At 36.2% G+C, this 22,528-nt stretch overlaps 1 protein-coding gene across 6 annotated transcripts in view; it reads left to right on the forward strand.

Moving 5' to 3' along the window:
* The window catches only part of CFAP20DC (CFAP20 domain containing), a 287,059-nt gene that overhangs the window by 181,292 nt on the left and 83,239 nt on the right, over positions 1–22,528 (forward strand). For all 6 annotated transcript variants that reach the window (XM_082639696.1, XM_082639689.1, XM_082639694.1 and 3 more), the window contains one exon: positions 9,627–10,004. In XM_082639696.1, coding sequence (XP_082495822.1) covers positions 9,627–10,004 — 378 coding nt within the window. The remainder of the gene's footprint in view (positions 1–9,626; positions 10,005–22,528) is intronic.

Here is a 22,528-nt window from a genome sequence, read left to right on the forward strand (position 1 = left end):
TGCTCTCAAAATACAGTGAATCTGTCTTCATGTTCTGGATGCTTAGTTTTTTGTTTTTTGGGGGGTTTTTTGTTAATTTTTTTTTTAGTATAATTGCTTTACAATGTTGTGTTAGTTTCTGCTATACAATGAAGTGTGTCAGCTTTATGTATACATATATCCCCTCACTCTTGGACCTCCCTCCCACCCCCCCATCCCACCCATCTACAGATTACATATCTTAAATATTTACATATAGTCTTTGAAGAAAAATCAGTTGATTTAGGCATTCTTACTATTGTTGCATTATTTTATTTATTTATTTATTTTTAAACTTGCCTTTCTTTTCTTTTCTTTTAATTAATTTATTTATTTTGGCTGCACCAGGTCTTAGTTGCGGCACTCAGGATCTTCATTGCGGTGTGCGGGATCTTTTTTTTAGTTGCGCCATACGAACTCTTAGTTGCAGCATGCATGTGGGATCTAGTTCCCTGACCAGGGGTTGAACCGGGCCCCCTGCACTGGGAGCTTGGAGTCTTACCCACTGGACCACATGGGAAGTCCCTAGTTGCATTATTGTAGAATGTTATATCGTTAGAGTAACACTATTATATCTAAGGAAAACAATGTCATGCTATAAATAATGGTGGACAAATGAGTAATAATTGCATTACTTATTATGCTTGAAGTTTATAACTTGTAGTTAAAAGACTTTACTTGGTATTAGACCATTTGAATATTTTTAAAGGGAAATTAGATGTATTCAGAAGCAAAAAACTAGGCACAATCATGGTATTATGATAGAGAAAAAATATACATATGACAGTAAAGACTAATTAAAATAAGGTTTCAGTGATTGTAGTTTAAGTCCCTAATAATCAGTTCACATTTGAGATCTTCATCAGTGTGAGAGCCTTAAAAGTATGGGTTTTTTTTGCATATTCTCATCTTAGTCTTGGCTTTGCTATATATTTTATTCCCTAGGCAGACATATATACTAATTTTCCTGGTACTCAATTAATTTTGAATTTGTACTTCTTATCTGAAAAGCACACTATGGAAATATATCTTCTGGTGAGTTATAAAATCAAGACTACCACGTAAAATGAATTATCTAGGAAAGCTGTTAAAACAGAGTACCTTTCATACAATTGCAGCTTCTGAAAGAAAAAAAAAAAAGCATGTTACTATTATCATCTCTGTTTTGTATTTTATGCCATTATTCCCAATGTGGCTTTGGGTATATATACCTGGTTGGTGATTTGAAATACTTAGCTTTATATTAGTATTTTATTACTTCTCTAATTCAATTTTTTATCTAGAAATATAGTCATTTGCTTCCTTTTTTTTTTTGTTTATTTGTTTTGTTTTGTAGGTTTTGGCCCTACAGCCAAATAAGGATTTTTCTGTGGAAGCATAATGCCATCTAGTTACCATGTCAGTGTGGTTGGTTGTAATTTGGACGTAGAAATGTAGAAATATTGATAGAAATTATTGTGAGCTCTATGAATCAATATACTGAATTTGGACCTAACAATAGTAGGACACTTAATAATAGCTAGTGCCATTAGGACTTAATAATAATTGGACACTTAATAATAGTTGGTGCCATTAGGCAAAGCATTATATATGCCTACAGGGGAATTAGTTACTACTTGTGACACCATTTTATAGATGAACAGAGTAAGGGTCAGAACAGTGACATAGCTTGTTCAAGGTCATATGGCCGAGCAAGATGAACTGGAACTGAACTTGGGCACATTTCCTTAACTCTTTTTTTTTTTAATTTTTCTTTTATTTATTTTTGTATACAATAGGTTCTTATTAGTTATCCATTTTATACATATTAGTGTATACATGTCAATACCAATCTCCCAATTCATCCCACCACCACCACCACCACCACCACTTTCCCCCCTTGGTGTCCATACATTTGTTCTCTGCATCTGTGTCTCAATTTCTGCCCTGCAAACCAGTTCATATGTACCATCTTTCTAGGTTCCACATAAATGCATTAATATATGATATTTGTTTTTCTCTTTCTGACTTACTTCACTCTGTATGACAGTCTCTAGATCCATCCACATCTCAACAAATGACCCAATTTCATTCCTTTTTATGGCTGAGTAATATTCCATTGTATATATGTACCACATCTTCTTTATCTGTTCATCTGTCAATGGGCATTTAGGTTGCTTCCATGTCCTGGCTATTGTAAATAGTGCTGCAGTGAACATTGGGGTGCATGTGTCTTTTTGAATTATGGATTTCTCAGGGTATATGCCCAGTAGTGGGATTGCTGGGTCATATGGTAATTCTATTTTTAGTCTTTTAAGGAACCTCCATACTGTTCTCCATAGTGGCTGTATCAATTTACATTCCCACCAGCAGTTCAAGAGGGTTCCCTTTTCTCCACACCCTCTCCAGCATTTGTTGTTTGTAGATTTTCTAATGATGCCTATTCTAACTGGTGTGAGGTGATACCTCATTGTAGTTCTGAGTTGCATTTCTCTAATAATTAGTGATGTTGAGCAGCTTTTCATGTGCCTCTTGGCCATCTGTATATCTTCTTTGGAGAAATGTCTATTTAGGTCTTCTGCCCATTTTTGCATTGGATTGTTTGTTTTTTTGATATTGAGCTGCCTGAGCTGTTTATATATTTTGGAGATCAATCCTTTGTCTGTTGATTCATGTGCAAATATTTTCTCCCATTCTGAGGGTTGTCTTTTCATCTTGTTTGTAGTTTCCTTTGCTGTGCAAAAACTTTTAAGTTTCATTAGGTCCCATTTGTTTATATTTGTTTTTATTTCCATTACTCTAGGAGGTGGATCAAAAAACATCTTGCTGTGATTTATCTCAAAGAGTGTTCTTCCTATGTTTTCCTCTATGAGTTTGATAGTGTCTGGTCTTACATTTAGGTCTCTAATCCATTTTGAGTTTACTTTTGTGTATGGTGTTAGAGAGTGTTCTAATTTCATTCTGTCCAGTTTTCCCAGCACCACTTATTGAAGAGACTGTCTTTTCTCCATTGTATATCCTCGCCTCCTTTGTCATACATTAGTTGACCATATGTGCGTGGGTTTATCTCTGGGCTTTCTATCCTGTTCCATTGATCTATATTTCTGTTTTTGTGCCAGTACCATATTGTCTTGATTATTGTGGCTTTGAGTATAGTCTGAAGCCCGGGAGCTTGATTCCTCTAGCTCTGTTTTTTTCCCTCAAGACAGCTTTGGCTATTCGAAGTCTTTTGTGTCTCCATACAGATTTTAAGTTTTTTTGTTCTAGTTCTGTAAAAAATGCCATTGGTAATTTGATAGGGATTGCATTTCATTTCAGTTATTGTATTATTCATCTCTGTTTGCTCTTTAATTCTTCTAGGTGTTTGTTCTTTAATTCTTCTAGGTCTTTGTTAAACATTTCTTGCATCTTCTCAATCTTTGCCTCCATTCTTTTTCCGAGGTCCTGGATCATCTTCACTATCATTATTCTGAATTCTTTTTCTGGAAGGTTGCCCATCTCCACTTCATTTAGTTGTTTTTCTGGGGTTTTATCTTGTTCCTTCATCTGGTACATAGCCCTCTGCCTTTTCATCTTGTCTATCTTTCTGTGAATGTGGTTTTTGTTCCACAGGCTGCAGGATTGTAGTTCTTGCTTCTGCTGTCTGCCCTCTGGTGGATTCTAGAAATACAGTCATTTTCTCCAAACTCTATGTATCAGATACTAAAGTAGATAGTTGCAAAGCTAGGCAATTTTTCTTACGTAACAGTCCAAACTAGAACATATGAGCCAAAAAATTTTCCATATTTGAACATGAATTATGTGGACTGACTACTTATAGTGTTCAAATTAGCTAGTAGCTTCTAGATCTTCTCTTCATCTAACTCTGTTAAGACCTGTAAAACAAATTTACAAACAGCAGATTAAAAGGACCATTTTAGTCCTTCCTCTCAGCTTTCCTGGTATTGTTGCTTTCAAGGTTTTTTTTTAGCACTCAGTAAACTATTTCATTTCATTGTTTTTTTCCACTCACCCCTACATGCTTGACTAGCAATTCTAAATAACATTCTCACACACATTTACATACACACAATAGAAATGATATTTACTCCACATGAGGCCAGTTATATTTCTGTGTAGCCTTTAAAAAACTTTAAATGTCAATTTGTTTGAAAAAAATGGAAGAATTCTATTTTGAATGTATTGCTTGCATTTTTAATTCTGTATATCATGAATTACAACATAACATACTCTCTAAACCTACCAGGCAAATTTAATATTTATTTTTATGTGAGTAATTATTTTAGGCTGTTCACGCCTACATATCTTTATTGTTATCTTTTGAAGCTTTCTTCTTCCCTGAAAAAGTTCGTTCCTGTAACTTGGCCCTTCATTGTTATAGGCAGGGAGAGAAGGTTATAAAACTCTTGTCTCCTTAGAATAATGTCATACAACTTTGGCTTAAAGATCAATATTTGCAGATAAGTATATACTTGGTTATAGATAGGAATTTTCACAAAAAACCTTTGTTTTATCAGTTAAAGAGCATGAAGTCTAACTTATAAGGAAAATATGTTTTTGTCTTGAACAATTAAAGGAGTCTCATCGTTTTCCCCAAATACTCACATGATGATGTTTACCTATCCAATACAGTCCCTGTAGCTTCTGCTATGATTTGTCTGTGAGGCATCATTGGCTACAGGTAAAGATGTTTACAAAAGTAATTTGCCCAAGTCCTTGTAATATCAAGCATGCTGCGAATTAGTTACTTGTTAGAAACAGTCACATCTTCCTTTCATTTTATTTGGTATTATTTTAATAGTTTCCTATTAAATTCAAGAGGCAGAAGTTAGAAATACTCCTTGGGGATAGTTGTTAGTGAAAACATTTAAGATACATTTGAATGGTCAATCTTGCTATCATCAAAGAAGAAATGATTTTTTTATTCTGTTATGACTAATATCTTTAGCTATACTTGTGCAAATAATTGTGCTCTTTAGTTGACAACCAAAGTATATACCTGTATCGGCTCTATTGTCTGCTAGTGCTGTTGTTCAGCTAAAAGGTTCTGTCAGTTCACACATTTAATCACTAAAACGTTGGACAAATGTAAAACTCCTGCTACTCTATCTCAATTACAAATTCAAAACTGCCATCAAAAGTGTGTGTGGAATATTGCAGATGTGTTTTGTTCAGAACTTTTAAGAATGCTATGTAGATTTTTTTCTGGGTGGACTGAATTAAAAATCAGTTGAAATATAAATAAACATGATCATCCACTTTTTACAAAGGCTAAAACAGAGTTCTATCCTGACTCACTCAACATTAAAGTTGTAATACAAAGAGCCTGGGTCCCACCTGCTCCAAGTAGGTGGCCCTCCTGAGTCATTAAAATTATCTTTTTAAAATTACAACTCAGCAAGAGCTATTCGTTTTGCACATCCAAAAATTATTGTCCAAGTGCCCATCTGCATGTCCTTTTAAGAAACGTAGTTCAACAGAGGAAGTGCTGGCTCCTTGGGGAAATCATTCTCATCTTCAGCGTACATATGCTGTGCTACAGTTAATCAGACAAAATCTATTGATCTTCCTGGCACTGGGCGTGATTGAATATTTAACAAACAAATGTTTCTGAGCCCAGAAGACAAACAGTTCAAGAGATTCGGACTTTTAAAAAATATATATTAAGTTAAATCAAAAACATTTTGTATTTGTTCTTCTGAGAAACAGATGAACAGATGATTGGAATATGAAAACAGCATAACAAATTCTTCACTACTCTGACAAATTATATTCACTTGCTCTGCAGGTTTTCAGTAGCTAAATGATAAACCAAAGGGGGAAAAGTGGTTATTTTTCAATTAGATTATAGTAAACTTCTTATGCATGTAACAAATGTATACGTTATTTAGTATAAAATTAATACAAAGACATGTCGAGCCCACGTGTTATGTATGTGAAAGCAACAAACGTCATCTATACCTATATAATCTATTTTAGTAAGTCAGAAGCATTACTAAAGAAAGGGAGGCTTTGCTAGTGCACCACTACTAGTAAATACTATACTATTTTTTATTCTCCACTTATTTCCTCTCGAAAGTAGAAGCTGACACAACTCAAATCAACCTATTAGTCTTGTATATTGTCTTGCCTTTCCCATTTATCCTAATTCCCCTTTCAAAATCTGGGATAGACCAGAATTAGTGGTTCTGGGGCAGCCAAAATAGGCAAGCTTTTTGTGCTCTGTACAGATTCTCCAGTTATTTGTCTTTTCCATATATTTAAAATAGCATAGAAACATATTACTGTGGAGATGCAATACTACAAAGAGAATGAATACCTATTAGGGAACACAGCTCAGTCTGACCATTTCTTGACCCATCTCCAAACCAGGGTATATCTTAGGAAAATGTGAGGTGAATATCCCTGTACATACTCATGAATAGTTCTGTGTATATAGTCACTGCTCATGACAAGCAAAAAGAAATACACCTGAGTAAACTTACAGAAGGAAGAAAAGTGCTCTGATCCACTTACAGGTGGAAAAAATACACTTCTTATCAAATGTATTGATTTTTAAAGTCTTTTTTAAATGATCTAGCAAACATCAGGCTGTCCATGCATTCTTCTAAATCCTCATAATAGTACATCTGAAACTTTTAAATGAAATTTACTGCCTTCTACCTTATGAAATTATTACTTTTGTAGGTATCTGTCTCTCTGCTATTAGACTTTATGCCTCTCGAGGGCAGTGTCCTTTTTCTTCTTACCTGTGTATCTTATATAGTCCCTAGAAAAGGCCTTACACATAGTAGTAGCTTAATAACTATTTATTGAACTAATGTTTATTGTAAAAGCTCCTAATTTCTACTTATGTCATATACAAAATGGAATCCCAGAGTGATCCAGAGATTCTAGTCCAAAGAGTTATAATTATACCTTTTCCCCTTAGCCAGCCTGTTTTTAGGGGCAATCTGTTTTAAATCCACCGTACATGTGCTTATTTTTTACTGTGAAAATATGATGTAAACGAATAAGTAGAGGGTATTCTGGTCACAGAAATCCCATTGTCAATTGTATATAACAATTATAGGAAATTAAACCGGATTTTTTTTTTTAAGTTGGAGAAGATATAGCACTGTCTAGCAACCAGACTGAATTTTTAAAAATCTATCCTAGTTCCACCAGTACCTTCTTAAAACCAAGGCCTGGAAGATGTTTGTTCTGTTTTCTGTTTACCTTTCTTTAGAAAATTGGCTAAACTTTTATTCTCTTTTCGTCTGTGTGAAACAAAAATTGCAAGAGTCACCACTCCATTACCTAGTAATTCAGAACACTAGGCATTTTTCAGGTCTCTTGCACTCTTTCCAGTTTTCTGCCTGAAGGCAGAGTTCTTCAATCATGTGAACATCCTCGGGGTTCCCAGGATGTGGTGAAGGACAAGCTCACTTAGTAAATGTACAGCAAAGAGAGTTGCGCAGTGCCTGCAGCTCGGGCCTCTGTCACGAGGGCGGAAATATTCTTCTCTCTCTTATTTTTCCACTTGGGACATAAACTAAGGTCCCATGGATTGACACCCAATCACCATCTTTTCTTTCCCCTATCTGGGACTCTGAATAATAAATCTCTCCATCATTTATAAAGAAATATACGTATCAGAAGATCAAGCCAGCATAGACACAGAAAATAAGGTCCAGAATGAATACCAAGAAGAAATGTTTGTAAAAGATCCTTAGACACTCTGCAATTTTTTCTTTACTACAGATAGGCAAGCTGTTTCTTAGGAGAGGTTCTTACACCCAAGTGTACCTTTCTTGAGACCGCAGTTGTCTGATAATCCCAACTGCTTTCCATAAGAAAAGAAAATCATAACATGACTAGGGTTAAGAATTGCAGACTCCATGTAAAAGCTTTCCAGAGTCACTAAGTACAACATACTCTGCCTTCTACAGAACTCTCAAATCAGTCCAGCCTCCATCATCACCACCACTGAATTAACGCAAGTCACCTCAGCATTTCTAATCATTCCAATTTAATAGTCTCCTAATTGGCCTCCCTTACTACTTTACTACTATCTCCACAGACACTTCAGACACACCACAAACAATATCCACACGAACTCATTCCCATACCTTCTATTTTGTGCCGTCATGACATTCTCCTCCATCAAATCACTCAGTGACCCCTTGTCTTTGGGACAAAGTCCCTGGATGGCAGGGATTAACTTTTGGCCTACCATTATATTCCTAGCATCTGCAGCACATAGAGCAATATGTAGCCCGCGATGAGGAAGAAAGGAAGAGAGGCAGAACAATGACAGACACACAGACAGATAGATCCCTTCTAATTAAAAGGTTTGATAAATTCCTCTCTTGTCTTGTGCCCAACCTAAAGCAGGCTCTCTCACCGTTACACATACTTCACTTCTACTGAAATGGAAATTTCACCTTAGATAGTGATCTGTATCTTGAGGTGTATGATGACCGAACATTCAGGAAGAAGCTGAACAGTTCAATCAGTCATTCAAATATTTTATTTAAAAATGCCAAATTTGGGGAATAACCAGATGTTTGGTTCTGTATGGCTATAAATGAAAGGATAGTGGAATAGCTTACTGAAACAGAAAGTAAGACAGTACAGTCTCAGACATCAAATAATGTCTTTAAATGTACTCTGCTTTTGTTGATTTTTTTCTGTTCTAAGTTTGTTTATTATATATTTAAACAGATAAGACAAGTTAGAAAAATCTCATGACAAGTATAAGCAATTATCACATTCGTTTTTTCTTTAAATTTATTGTTTTATCGCAGAAAAATATCTACCAACTGAAATAACACTGTGTTTCTCTTTTTCCTTATTTACCATCATGGCCATTGATTTTTTTGTTTGTAATTGCTCCTTTCTCAGATTTTAAAAATTAGAATTTTTAGGGATAATTCCAGAACTGTACATTAGTAAAATGTTTCTAGCTTTTATTTTCAGCTTTCCAAATAATTATATTTGGTGAGGTTCATGTCTTATGGAAAAATACTTTCTATAATTGAAATTTTCATGTAAGAAAAATATTTCACAAAACATGCTGTATTATCTATTGCTCTTGAACAGTAAAACTTTCGTACAAAAATATAAGGCAAAAATACTTTGATAGACCAGCTTGTTTTAAAAGTAGCATTTCCCTACATAAATAAGGTAAATGCTATAAGTTCCAGTTCTTTCTTCTCTCATGGAGTTAGCTTATCAGGAAGCCAAAGTATACAATTCCTAAGTTTTAGGTAACTTCTTATGGATCCTCTTCTTTTTCATACTTTCTTTGGAATGAATATATTTGAGCAACTATTTCCTAAATGTACTCTTGTTACTCAGTGGTAAAAAACATGCTTTACCAAGACCAGAGGCAAACATAGCAGGGCATCTTAGCAAATGATTTATGCCTGTTTGCATCGCTGTTTTTAGTTTATTTTTTTTATTGCAGAATAAAATAGTATATATATATATATATATATATATATATATATATATATATATATAAGTATATGTATGTGTACTTTGCTTTATTCAGAGAATACATGAACTTGTTAAGAACTTGTACTCAGTAACTTATTCACCACAAGTTTCAGCTCAAAATGATTTCACTTTGTTCCTCTTTGTAGGGTAACCACAGGGTCCAGGGTTCAACCAGCCCAACAACTAGTCCTCCAAGGTTAACTCAGTTAACATTAGAGAGCGTGCTGGGGAAGACTGTGAGGTGGACAAGTAAAGGATATCTAAAAAATTCCTACACAGAAGCAGGAGCATCAGAAAACCAGAGTTCCTTGGCGAAGCAGATAGATAAAAAAGACCTTGAAACGAGTTTGGTGCCTACACCATGCCTTTCTCCCCCTGGAAGAAGGAGTGAATCCTCTCCAAAAATTCCAGGTCCTGTTATCAAAGCAAAGGACCTACCAACCCATCAAGTGTCATCTTCAATATACAACATCTCTCTACAGGAAATTTCAGGGGAGAAGTTGAAACCGATTCCTGAAGTATCTGTAAGTGGTTTCATTCTGGTTTATATATGTGGGCAATACATCCTGCTGCATTCTGTTCTGTACCACTTTGCACACATTTGCACCAGTATCTATTTTTCATCATTTGGGTGATCAGTAATGTATTTTCTTTTTTTTTTAACATCTTTATTGGAGTATAATTGCTTTACAATGGTGTGTTAGTTTCTGCTTTATAACAAAGTGAATCAGCTATACATATACATATATCCCCATAGCTCCTCCCTCTTGTGTCTCCCTCCCACCCTCCCTATCCCACCCCTCTAGGTGGTCACAAAGTATCGAGCTGATCTCCCTGTGCTATGTGGCTGCTTCCCACTAGCTATCTATTTTGGTAGTACGTATAAGTCCATGCCACTCTCTCAGTTCGTCCCAGCTTACCCTTCCCCCTCCCTGTGTCCTCAAGTCCATTCTCTACATGTGCATCTTTATTCCTGTCCTGCCCACAGGTTCTTCATAACCTTTTTTTTTTCTTTAGATTCCACACATATGTGTTACCATACGGTATTTGTTTTTCTCTTTCTGACTTAACTTCACTCGTATGACAGACTCCAGGTCCATCTACCTCCCTACAAATAACTCAATTTTTTATCTTTTTATGGCAGAGTAATAGTCCACTGTATATATGTGCCACATCTTCTTTATCCATTCATCTGTCGATGGACACTTAGGTTGCTTCCATGTCCTGGCTATTGTAAATAGAGCTGCAGTGAACATTGTGGTACATGTCTCTTTTTGAATTATGGTTTCCTCAGGGTATATGCCCAGTAGTGGGATTGCTGGGTCGTATGGTAGTTCTATTTTTAGCTTTTTAAGGAACCTCCATACTGTTCTGCATAGTGGCTGTATCAATTTACATTCCCACCAACAGTACAAGAGTAACACTCAGTAATGTATTTTCTTTCCTGTTTAAATGTGTTTTAGCTCAGTAGCAGCAGATGTTAAAGAGTATCTTGCACATCCCAACGATTACAGAATGCCTCATGTTTTTAATGAGAAAGATAATTATCATGATAGTTATTTTTTATTTCCCAGTTACTTCTCATAATTTGAGTCATCACTGCCTGCAAGTTATAAATGAAGATCTTATTTTTGAGCCAAAGGTTTGCCAGTAAAATTGATAGATTTTCAATAACAATCTACATTAGGAGCCATAAAAACATCATTATTCTATTCACTTTCTGGTCTCTTTGCAGCTGTTCCCCAAATAATAAATGATATGAGTGAAGGTTAACAGTAAAACAGTGTCGTTGAATAAATCCCTAGGCTAGTTAGGTGGCTATATTCATGTCCATCAGATTGATTTTTTTCCTTCCTGTGTAAGTACTTTTCTTCCTTCAGTTCCCCCATAGCTGCCCTTAGAAACTAGAGAACAAATGAGGCTATGCAGAACAAATCACACTTACATTCCTTTTTTTTAAGCATTGAAGCTTTTTTAAAATTTGTCATGTCCTAAGTATTCTGTGTGTGTTACAGTGTAAAATTTTGGTTCAGTTATGTTCTAAGCATGTTAGAGTGGATTACCTAGTGCAGATAATAGACATATACATCATTACCATCAACTAATATTTCTTTATTTTATTTATTTTTTATTCCTTGGGATTTTGATAGGGATTGCATTGAATCTGTAGATTGCTTTAGGTAATATGGACATTTTAATGTCCGTATGTTAATTCTGCCAATTCATGAGCACGGAATATCTTTCCATTTATTTGTGTCTTCAACTTCTTTCAACAATGTCTTATAGTTTGCAGGTCTTTCACCTCCTTGTTTAAATTTATTCCTAGGTATTTTATTCTTTTTGTTGTGATTGTCAGTGGGATTGTTTTCTTAATTTTTCTTTTTTATAGCTCATTGTTAGCATACAGAAATGCAACAGATTTTTTTGTATGCTGATTTTGTACCCTGCAACTATACCGTATTTGTTTATTATTTCTAATGTTTTTTTGGTGGAGTCTTAAGGATTCTCTCTATATAAAATCATGTCATCTGCAAATAGTGACAGTTTGACTTCTTCCTTTCTAACTGGAATGCCTTTTCTCTCTTTTTATTGCCTAATTGCTCTGGCTAGGACTTCCAATACTGTGTTGAATAAGAGTGGTGAGAGTGGGCATCCTTGTCTTTTTCCTGATTTTAGAGGGATAGCTTTCAGTTTTTCACCATTGAGTGTGATGTTAGCTGTGAGTTTGTCATATATGACTTGTATTATGTTGAAGTACGTTCTTTCTATACCTATTTTATTGAGAGTTTTTATCAGAAGTGGGTGTTGAATCTGGTCAAATGCTTTTTCTGCATCTACTGAGATGATCATATGCTTTTTATCCTTTGTTTTATTGTGCTATATCCCATTTATTTACTTGTGAATGTTGAGCCATGTTTGCATCCCTGGAATAAGCCCCACTTTATCATGGAATATGGTCCTTTTAACGTATTGCTGTATTTGGTTGGCTAATATTTTGTTGACAATTTTTGCATCTATGTTCATCAAAGATATTGGTCTGTAATTTTCTTTTTTTGTGTTGAGTTTGTCTGGTTTTGGCATAAGTGTAATGTTGGCTTCGTAAAATGAGTTAGGAATCATTCCTTCCTCTTTAATTTTTTGAAGAGTTTGAAAAGGATAGGTATTAAATCTTCTTTGAATATTTGACAGAGTTCACGTGTGAAGCCATCTCGTCCTGAACTTTTCTTTTGGGGAGGTTTTTGATTAATGTTTCAGTCTTTTTATTAGTGATCAGTCTATTCAGATTTTCTGTTTCTCCATGATTCAGTCTTGGAAGGTTGTATGAATCTAAGAGTTTGTCCATTTCTTAGGTTGTCTAATTTGTCGGCATAATATGTCTAATTTGTTGTTCATAATATTCTCTTATAATCCTTTGTCTTTCTGTGGTATATCTTATTTATCCTCTTTCATTTCTGATTTTATTTATCACAGCCTTCTGTCTTTTTTTCTTAGTGAGTTTAGCTAAAGGTTTGTCAATTTTGTTTATCTTTTCAAAGAACCAGCTCTTAGTTTGACTGACATTTTCTATTGTCTATTTTTAAAATTTTTTAATTGTATTTTATTTCTTTTTTTATACAGCAGGTTCTTATTATTCAACAATTTTATACACATCAGTGTATACATGTCAATCCCAATCCCCCAATTCATCACACCACCATCCCCACCCCCCCCACGGCTTTCCCCCCCTTGATGTCCATACGTTTGTTCTCTACATCTCTGTCTCAACTCCTGCCCTGCAAACCGGTTCATCTGTACCATTTTTCTACATTCCACATGCATGTGTTAATATACGATATTTGTTTTTCTCTTTCTGACTTACTTCACTCTGTATGACAGTCTCTAGATCCATCCACATCTCAACAAATGACCCAGTTTCGTTCCTTTTTATGGCTGAGTAATATTCCATTGTATATATGTACCACATCTTCTTTATCCATTCGTCTGTCGATGGGCATTTAGGTTGCTTCCATGTCCTGGCTATTGTAAATAGTGCTGCAATGAACATTGCGTTGCATGTGGCTTTTTGAATTATGGTTTTCTCTGGGTAATGCCCAGTAGTGGGATTGCTGGGTCATATGGTAATTCTATTTTTACTTTTTTAAGGAAGCTCCATACTGTTCTCCATAGTGGCTGTATCAATTTACATTCCCACCAACAGTGCAAGAGGGTTCCCTTTTCTCCACACTCTCTCCAGCATTTGTTGTTTGTAGATTTTCTGATGATTCCCATTCTAACTGGTGTGAGGGGATACCTCATTGTAGTTTTGGTTTGCATTTCTCTAATAATTAGTGATGTTGAGCAGCTTTTCGTGTGCTTCTTGGCCATCTGTATGTCTTCTTTGGAGAAATGGCTATATAGGTATTCTGCCCATTTTTGCATTAGGTCGTTTGTTTCTTTAATATTGAGCTGCCTGAGCTGTTTATATATTTTGGAGATTAATCCTTTGTCCGTTGATTCATTTGCAAATATTTTCTCCCATTCTGAGGGTTGTCTTTTCGTCTTGTTTATGGTTGCCTTTGCTGTGCAAAAGCTTTGAAGTTTCATTAGGTCCCACTTGTTTATTTTTGTTTTTATTTCCATTACTCTAGGATGTAGATCAAAAAACATCTTGCTGTGATTTATCTCAAAGAGTGTTCTTCCTATGCTTTCCTCTAAGAGTTTGATAGTGTCCAGTCTTATGTTTAGGTCTTGAATCCATTTTGAGTTTATTTTTATGTATGGTGTTAGGGAGTGTTCTAATTTCATTCTTTTACATGTAGCTGTCCAGTTTTCCCAGCACTACTTATTGAGGAGACTGTCTTTTCTCCATTGTATATCCTTGCCTCCTTTGTCATAAATTAGTTGACCATAGGTGTGTGGTTTATCTCTGGGCTTTCTCTTTTGTTCCATCGATCTAAGTTTCTGCTTTTGTGCCAGTACCATATTGTCTTGAATACTGTAGCTATGTAGTATAGTCTGAAGTCAGGGAGTCTGATTCCTCCCACTCCATTTTTTTCCCTCAAGATTGCTTTGTCTCTTCGGGGTCTTTTGTGTCTCCATACAAATTTTAAGATTATTTGTTCTAGTTCCGTAAAAAATGCCATTGGTAATTTGATAGGGATTGCATTGAATCTGTAGTTTGCTTTGGGTAGTATAGTCATTTTCACAATATTGATTCTTCCAATCCAAGAACATGGTATATCTCTCCATCTGTTGGTATCATCGTTAATATCTTTCATCAGTGTCTTACAGTTTCCTGCATACAGGTCTTTTGTCTCCCTAGGTAGGTTTATTCCTAGGTATTTTATTCTTTTTGTTGCAATGGTAAATGGGAGTGTTTCCTTAATTTCTGTTTCAGATTTTTCATCATTAGTATATGGGAATGCAAGAGATTTCTGTGCATTAATTTTGTATCCTGCAACTTTACCAAATTCATTGATTAGCTCTGGTAGTTTTCTGGTGGCATTTTTAGGATTCTCTATGAATAGTATCATGTCATCTGCAAACAGTGATAGTTTTACTTCTTCTTTTCCAACTTATATTCCTTTCCTTTCTTTTTCTTTTCTAATTGCCATGGCTAGGACTTCCAAAACTATGTTGAATAATAGTGGTGAGAGTGGACATCCTTGTCTTGTTCCTGATTTTAGAGGAAATGTTTTCCATTTTTCACCATTGAGAATGATGTTTGCTGTGGGTCCGTCATATATGGCCTTTATTATGTAGAGGTAGGTTCCCTCTATGCCCACTTTCTGGAGAGTTTTTTATCATAAATGGGTGTTGAATTTCCTCAAATGCTTTTTCTGCATCTATTGAGATGATCATATAGTTTTTATTCTTTAATTTGTTAATATGGTGTATCACATTGATTGATTTGTGTATATTGAAGAATCCCCCACTTGATCTTGGTGTATGATCCTTTTAATGTGTTGTTGCTAGATTCTGTTTGCTAGTATTTTGTTGAGGATTTTTGCATCTATATTCATCAGTGATATCGGTCTGTAATTTTCTTATTTTGTAGTATCTTTGTCTGGCTTTGGTATCAGGGTGATGGTGGCCTCATAGAATGAGTTTGGGAGTGTTCCTTCCTCTGAAATTTTTTGGAAGAGTTTGAGAAGGATGGGTGTTAGCTCTTCTCTAAATGTTTGATAGAATTCACCTGTGAGGCCATCTGGTCCTGGACTTCTGTTTGTTGGAAGATTTTTAATCCCAGTTTCAATTTCATTACTTGTGATTGGTCTGTTCGTGTTTTCTATTTCTTCCTGGTTCAGTCTTGGAAGGTTATACCTTTCTAAGAATTTGTCCATTTCTTCCAGGTTATCCATTTTATTGGCATAGAGTTGCTTGTAGTAGTCTCTTAGGATGCTTTGTATTTCTGTGGTGTCTGTTGTAACTTCTCATTTTTCATTTCTAATTTTATTGATTTGAGTCCTCTCCATCATTTTCTTGGTGAGTCTGGCTAATGGTTTATCAATTTTGTTCATCTTTTCAAAGAACCAGCTTTTAGTTTTATTGATCTTTACTATTGTTTTGTTTGTTTCTATTTCATTTATTTTTGATCTGATCTTTATGATTTCTTTCCTTCTGCTAACTTTGGGTTTTGTTTGTTCTTCTTTCTCTAGTGCCTTTAGGTGCAAGTTTAGCTTGTTTATTTGAGATTTTCCTTGTTTCTTGAGGTAGGCTTGTATAGCTATAAACTTCCCTTTTAGAAATGCTTTTGCTGCATCCCATAGGTTTTGGGTCTTCGTGTTTTCATTGTCATTTGTCTCTAGGTAGTTTTTGATTTCCTCTTTGATTTCTTCAGTGATCTCATGGTTATTTAGTAACATATTGTTTAGCCTCCATGTGTTTGTGTTTTTTACGTTTTTTTCCGTGTAATTGATTTCTAATCTCATAGCGTTGTGGTCAGAAAAGATGCTAGATATCATTTCAATTTTCTTAAATTTACAGAGACTTGATTTGTGACCCAAGATGTGATCTATCCTGGAGAATGTTCCATGTGTACTTGAGAAGAAAGTGTAATCTGCTGTGTTTGGATGGAATGTCCTATAAATATCAATTAAATCTATCTGGTCCATTGTGTCATCTAAAACTTCTGTTTCCTTATTTATTTTCATTTTGAATGATCTGTCCATTGGTGTAAGTGAGGTGTTAAAGTCCCCCACTATTATTGTATTACTGTTGATTTCCTCTTTGGTAGCTATTAACAGTTGCCTTATGTATTGTGGTGCTCCTATGTTGGGTTCATATATACTTATAATTGTTATAACTTCTTCTTGGATTGGTCCCTTGATCATTATGTAGTGTCCTTCCTTGTCTCTTGTAACATTCTTTATTTTAATGTCTATTTTATCTGATATGAACATTGCTACTCCAGCTTTCTTTTGATTTCCATTTGCATGGAATATCTTTTTCCATCCCCTCACTTTCAGTCTGTATGTGTCTCTAGGTCTGAAGTGGGTCTCTTGTGGACAGCATATATATGGGTATTGTTTTTGTATCCATTCAGCAAGCCTGTGTCTTTTGGTTGGAGCATTTAATCCATTCACAGTTAAGGTAATTATCAATACTTCTCTTCTCTTGTGTTTCCCACTTAGAGAAGTTCCTTTAGCATTTGTTGTAGAGCTGGTTTGGTGGTGCTGAATTCTCTTAGCTTTTGGTTGTCTGTTAAGCTTTTGATATCTCCATCGAATCTGAATGAGATCCTTGCTGGGTAGAGTAATCTTGGTTGTAGATTCTTCCCTTTCATCACTTTAAGTATATCATGCCACTCCCTTCTGGCTTGTAGAGTTTCCGCTGAGAAATCAGCTGTTAACCTTATGGGAGTTCCCTTGTATGTTATTTGTCGTTTTTCCCTTGCTGCTTTCAATAATTTTTCTTTGTCTTTAATTTTTACCAATTTGATTACTATGTGTCTCGGCATGTTTCTCCTTGGGTTTATCCTGTATGGGACTTTCTGCGCTTCCTGGACTTGGGTGGCTGTTTCCTTTCCCATGTTAGGGAAGTTTTCGACTATAATCTCTTCAGATATTTTCTCGGGTCCTTTTTCTCTCTCTTCTCCTTCTGGGACCCCTATAATGCAAATGTTGTTGCGTTTAATGTGGTCCCAGAGGTCTCTTAGGCTGTCTTCATTTCTTTTCATTCTTTTTTCTTTATTCTGTTTTGCAGCAGTGACTTCCACCATTCTGTCTTCCAGGTCACTTATCCGTTCTTCTGCCTCATTTATTCTGCTATTGGTTCCTTCTAGTATAGTTTTCATTTCAGTTATTGTATTGTTCATCTCTGTTTGTTTGTTCTTTAATTCTTCCAGGTCTTTGTTAAACATTTCTTGCATCTTCTCGATCTTTGCCTCCATTCTTTTTCCGAGGTCCTGGATCATCTTCACTTTCATGATTCTGAATTCTTTTTCTGGAAGGTTGCCTATCTCCACTTCATTTAGTTGTTTTTCTGGGGTTTTATCTTGTTCCTTCATCTGATACATAGCCCTCTGCCTTTTCATCTTGTCTTTCCGTGAATGTGGTTTTTGTTCCACAGGCTGCAGGATTGTTGTTCTTCTTGCTTCTGCTGTCTGCCCTCTGGTGGATGAGGCTATCTAAGAGGCTTGTGTAAGTTTCCTGATGGGAGGGACTGGTGGTGGGTAGAGCTGGCTGTTGCTCTGGTGGGCAGAGCTCAGTAAAACTTTAATCCGCTTGACTGCTGATGGGTGGGGCTGGTTTCCCTCCCTGTTGGTTGTTTGGCCTGAGGCAATCCAACACTGGACCCTACCCGGGCTCTTTGGTGGGGCTAATGGCGGACTCTCGGAGGGCTCACGCCAAGGAGTACTTCCCAGAACTTCTGTTGCCAGTGTCCTTGTCCTCCCAGTGAGACAGAGCCACCTGCCACCTCTGCAGGAGACCCTCCAACACTAGCAGGTAGGTCTGGTTCAGTCTTCCCTAGGGTCACTGCTCCTTCCCCTGGGTCCCAATGTGCACACTACTTTGTGTGTGCCCTCCAAGAGTGGAGTCTCTGTTTCCCCCAGTCCTGTCGAAGTCCTGCAATCAAATCCCACTAGCCTTCAAAGTCTGATTCTCTAGGAATTCCTCCTCCCGTTGCCAGACCCCCAGGTTGGGAAGCCTGACATGGGGCTCAGAACCTTCACTCCAGTGGGTGGACTTCTGTGATATAGTGTTCTCCAGTCTGTGAGTCACCCACCCAGCAGTTACGGGATTTGATTTTACTGTGATTGCACCCCTCCTACCGACTCATTGTGGCTTCCCCTTTGTCTTTGGATGTGGGGTATCTTTTTTGGTGAGTTCCAGTGTCTTCCTGTCGATGATTGTCCCGCAGCTATTTGTGATTCTGGTGTTCTCACAAGAGGGAGTGAGAGCTCATCCTTCTACTCCGCCATCTTGGTTCCATCCCCTTTCTATTGTCTTTTTAGACTCTATTTCATTTATTTCCACTCTCATCTTTATTATTTCCTTCTTCCTGCTAAGGTTGTACTTCATTTGTTCTTTTTTTTCCTAGTTCCTTTAGGTGTAAATTTAGATAGTTTATTTGAGATTTTTCTTATATGTTGAGGTAGGCCTGTATTGCTGTAAAATTCCCTCATAATACCGCTTTTGCTGCATCTCATAGATTTTGGTATATCATATTTTCATTTTCATTTGTCTTCAGGTAGTTTTAATTTCTTTTTTTATTTCTTTATTGACTCAGTGTTTATTCAGTATCATCTTTTTCAATCTCCACATATTTGTGATTTTTCCAGCTTTCTTCGAATAGCTGATTTCTAGTTTCATACCATTGTGATCAGAGCTGATATTTCTTAAACATTTACTATGTGACAGTCATTGTGCCAAGCCTTTTTCCATGAAGTGTTTCATTTAATTCTCACAGTGACCCTGAGAGGTAGAAACTAACACCATCCCCATTTTTCAGATAAGGAAAGTGAGGTTCAGAAGAGTTATATACACTTTGTTTAAGGACAACAGTTAGTTGGAGAGTCACAACTTGAACCCAGATTGTCTGAATCTAGAACAATAGTGCCTGTGTCCACCATGCCATGCTGCACAAACATGTGCTAAGTCATAAAAGTGATGGCCTTTCTTCAGGAAACATCCAAAGATAAAACTGAAATGTATTTTCCTCTTTTTATTTCTCATGCTTGCGTACATTAGTGTATGTGTGTTTGTAAGAGAATAATAAATCACTTAACCTAACGAAAATGGATCTGTCTTATGGTCATTTAGGATAGAACTGGTCAGTAATATTTTTGCATGTTTTTCATTTTTGAAAATATTTCTAAAGTGAATGTTCTTGTCCTACCCAAATGTAATTTTTTCTTTGGATATGCTAATAATTAGAATACAGCTAAGAAACTAACCTTACAGGTTTATTCTACAACAGTGTTTCACTTGACTGTAGTCAATACTGGGCTGCCAAAAACAAGTCTTTGAGAAGCATTCTAGTCCATTTTCCCCCTAATTTCTTTGCCACCACCTTCTATTAGATAGAATCTGTCATCCTATATCCAAAAGATTGTTCATTTTCAATTGTTTTATCTTTCTGTAGAAATAAAACCAGAGCATGAAAATCAGCTTGGGAGTCTCAGGCACAAATGAACTTTAAGTACCTGGGCACTCAGCAAAGTACACTGGCTGTGAAAGATAGTGCTCTCTGCTAATACCAGGGAATAATGAAAGGAGGAAAGGGACCAAAGTTAGGAGAGGAGCCTTTCCCTCACCCATTCTCTTAATTTAAGAAGCTTTTAGGATAAGACAACTCCCAAAAACTACTTGGGTTATTTCAGGAGACGCTTCTAGAGCTGCTCACTGCAGATTACAAAGCACAAGGCTGACATGTGTGAGTGTTCTACACAGGAGCCCTGTGAGATATTACTATTCCATTTTACAGCTAAGGAGACTGACAGAGCAGTCACTTCAATGGGATGAAAGGGAGAAGGAGCTTTATCTTTGATGAGGGGATAAAGGCACAAAGGCATTGCTTCCCTTTTGTGCAGAGAGGTTTGACTTCAGTGTCAAAGTTCAGGCTAAAAAAATTTACTCTCCAACAACCCATGTGGTCACTACAATCTGTGGCTCACATTTGTGAATGTGATAATCTCAGTTTAATAGGATATAAAATTATTGAAGCCATCGGCATTCTTCCCCATTTCAAAGTGAATTTACAATGGGAATGAAGGGTTCTTTTTTTTTTTTTTTTTTCTGTACGAGGGCCTCTCACTGTTGTGGCCTCTCCCGTTGCGGAGCACAGGCTCCAGACGCACAGGCTCAGCGGCCATGGCTCACGGGCCCAGCCGCTCTGCGGCATATGGGATCCTCCCAGACCGGGGCACGAACCCGTATCCCCTGCATCGGCAGGCGGACTCTCAACCACTGCGCCACCAGGGAGGCCCCTGGAAATGAAGGGTTCTTAAAGAGACGCCATTCAAAAAAAAATTCATGGTCATAGTGAAAGCATTCTAATAATTGACATTCTCTCCACTTGATGTTTGCTGCCAAAAACCTGTGAAAACAAAGTTTCCTCAAAAGAGTGTTGTGTGCTTACTAATTCCACAAAGGGATTTTTCTTCAGATCCCAAAAAACCACAGGGTGACTTTTTAAAAAAAATAACTACTGAGATTTAATTCACACAGTATAGAAGTCAACTTTTTTCTTACAATATTTACAGAGTTGTGCAACCATCACTACTAATTTTAGATCATTTTCATCACCCCAAAATAACCTCCATACCCATTAACAGTCATTCCTCATTCCCCCTTCCCCCCAAACTCCTGGCAACCACTAATCTACTTTTTGTCACTAAGGATTTGCCTGTTCTGGACATTTCACGTAAATAGAATCATACAATATGTGGCCTTTTGTGTCTCACTTCTTTCACTTAACATTTTGTTTTCAGGGTCCATCCATGTTGTAGCATTTCATCCCTTTTTATGCAGGAATAATAATTTGTTATATGGATATGCCATACTTGTTTATTCATTTATCTGTTGATAGGCAGTTGTTTCCACGTTTTGGCTGTTATGAATTGATGCTGATATGAACCTTCATATCAAAGTTTTTGTGTGGAGATATGTTTTCAGTCCTCTTTGGTATATACCTAGGAGTGGAATTGCTAGGTCATATGGAACTTTACATTTAACTTGTAACGAACTACCAAACTGTTTTCCAAAGTGTCTGTACCATTCTACAGTCCCACTAGCAATGGTGGGGGAGGGGAGGCAACTTCTCCACATCGTAATCAACACTTCTTATTGTCTGTCTTTTATTTAAGCCATCCTAGTGTGTGTGAAGTGGTATCTCATCGTAGTTTGGGTTTGTATTTCTCTGATCATTAAAGATATTGAGCGTCTTTTCATGTGCTTATTAGCCATTTGTGTTTCTCCTTTGGAGAAATACCTATTCAAATCTTTTGCCTATTCTTTAATTGGATTTTTTTGTCTTTTTATTGTTCAGTTGTAAGAGTTTGGATACAAGTTCTTTGTCAGATATATGATATGCAAATATTTTCACTCATTCTCTAAGTTGTCTTTTCATTTCCTGATGGTGTCTTTTGAAGCTTAAAAGATTTTAATTTTGATTAAATCCTGTTTATATATTTTTTTCTATTACTTGTGCTTTTGGAATTATATCTAAGAAACTATTGCCTAATCCAAAGTCACAAAATATACTCCTGTTTTCTTCTAAGAATTTTGTAGTTTTAGCTCTTAAATTTAATTCTATGAGCATTTTGAGTTAATTTTTGTATATGGTGAGAGGTAGAGATTCAACTGCATTTTTGTGCATGTGGTTATGCAGTTGTGCTAGCACCACTGGTTGAAGGACTATTCCTTCCCTACTGAAATGTCTCACCACACTTTTTAAAAATCAGTTTACCCACACAAGTAAGGGTTTATCTCTGACCTCTCAATTCTATTTTATTTATCATATGTCTATCCTTATGCAGTACCACACTGTCTTAATTACTATAGTTTTATAGACTAGTTTTGAAATCAGGAAGAACTTTGTTCTTTCCTTTTTTTTTTTTTTTTTT

This window comes from Mesoplodon mirus, assembly GCF_964341445.2.
Source record: "Mesoplodon mirus genome assembly, chromosome: 12".
Classification (NCBI taxonomy): domain Eukaryota; kingdom Metazoa; phylum Chordata; class Mammalia; order Artiodactyla; family Ziphiidae; genus Mesoplodon; species Mesoplodon mirus.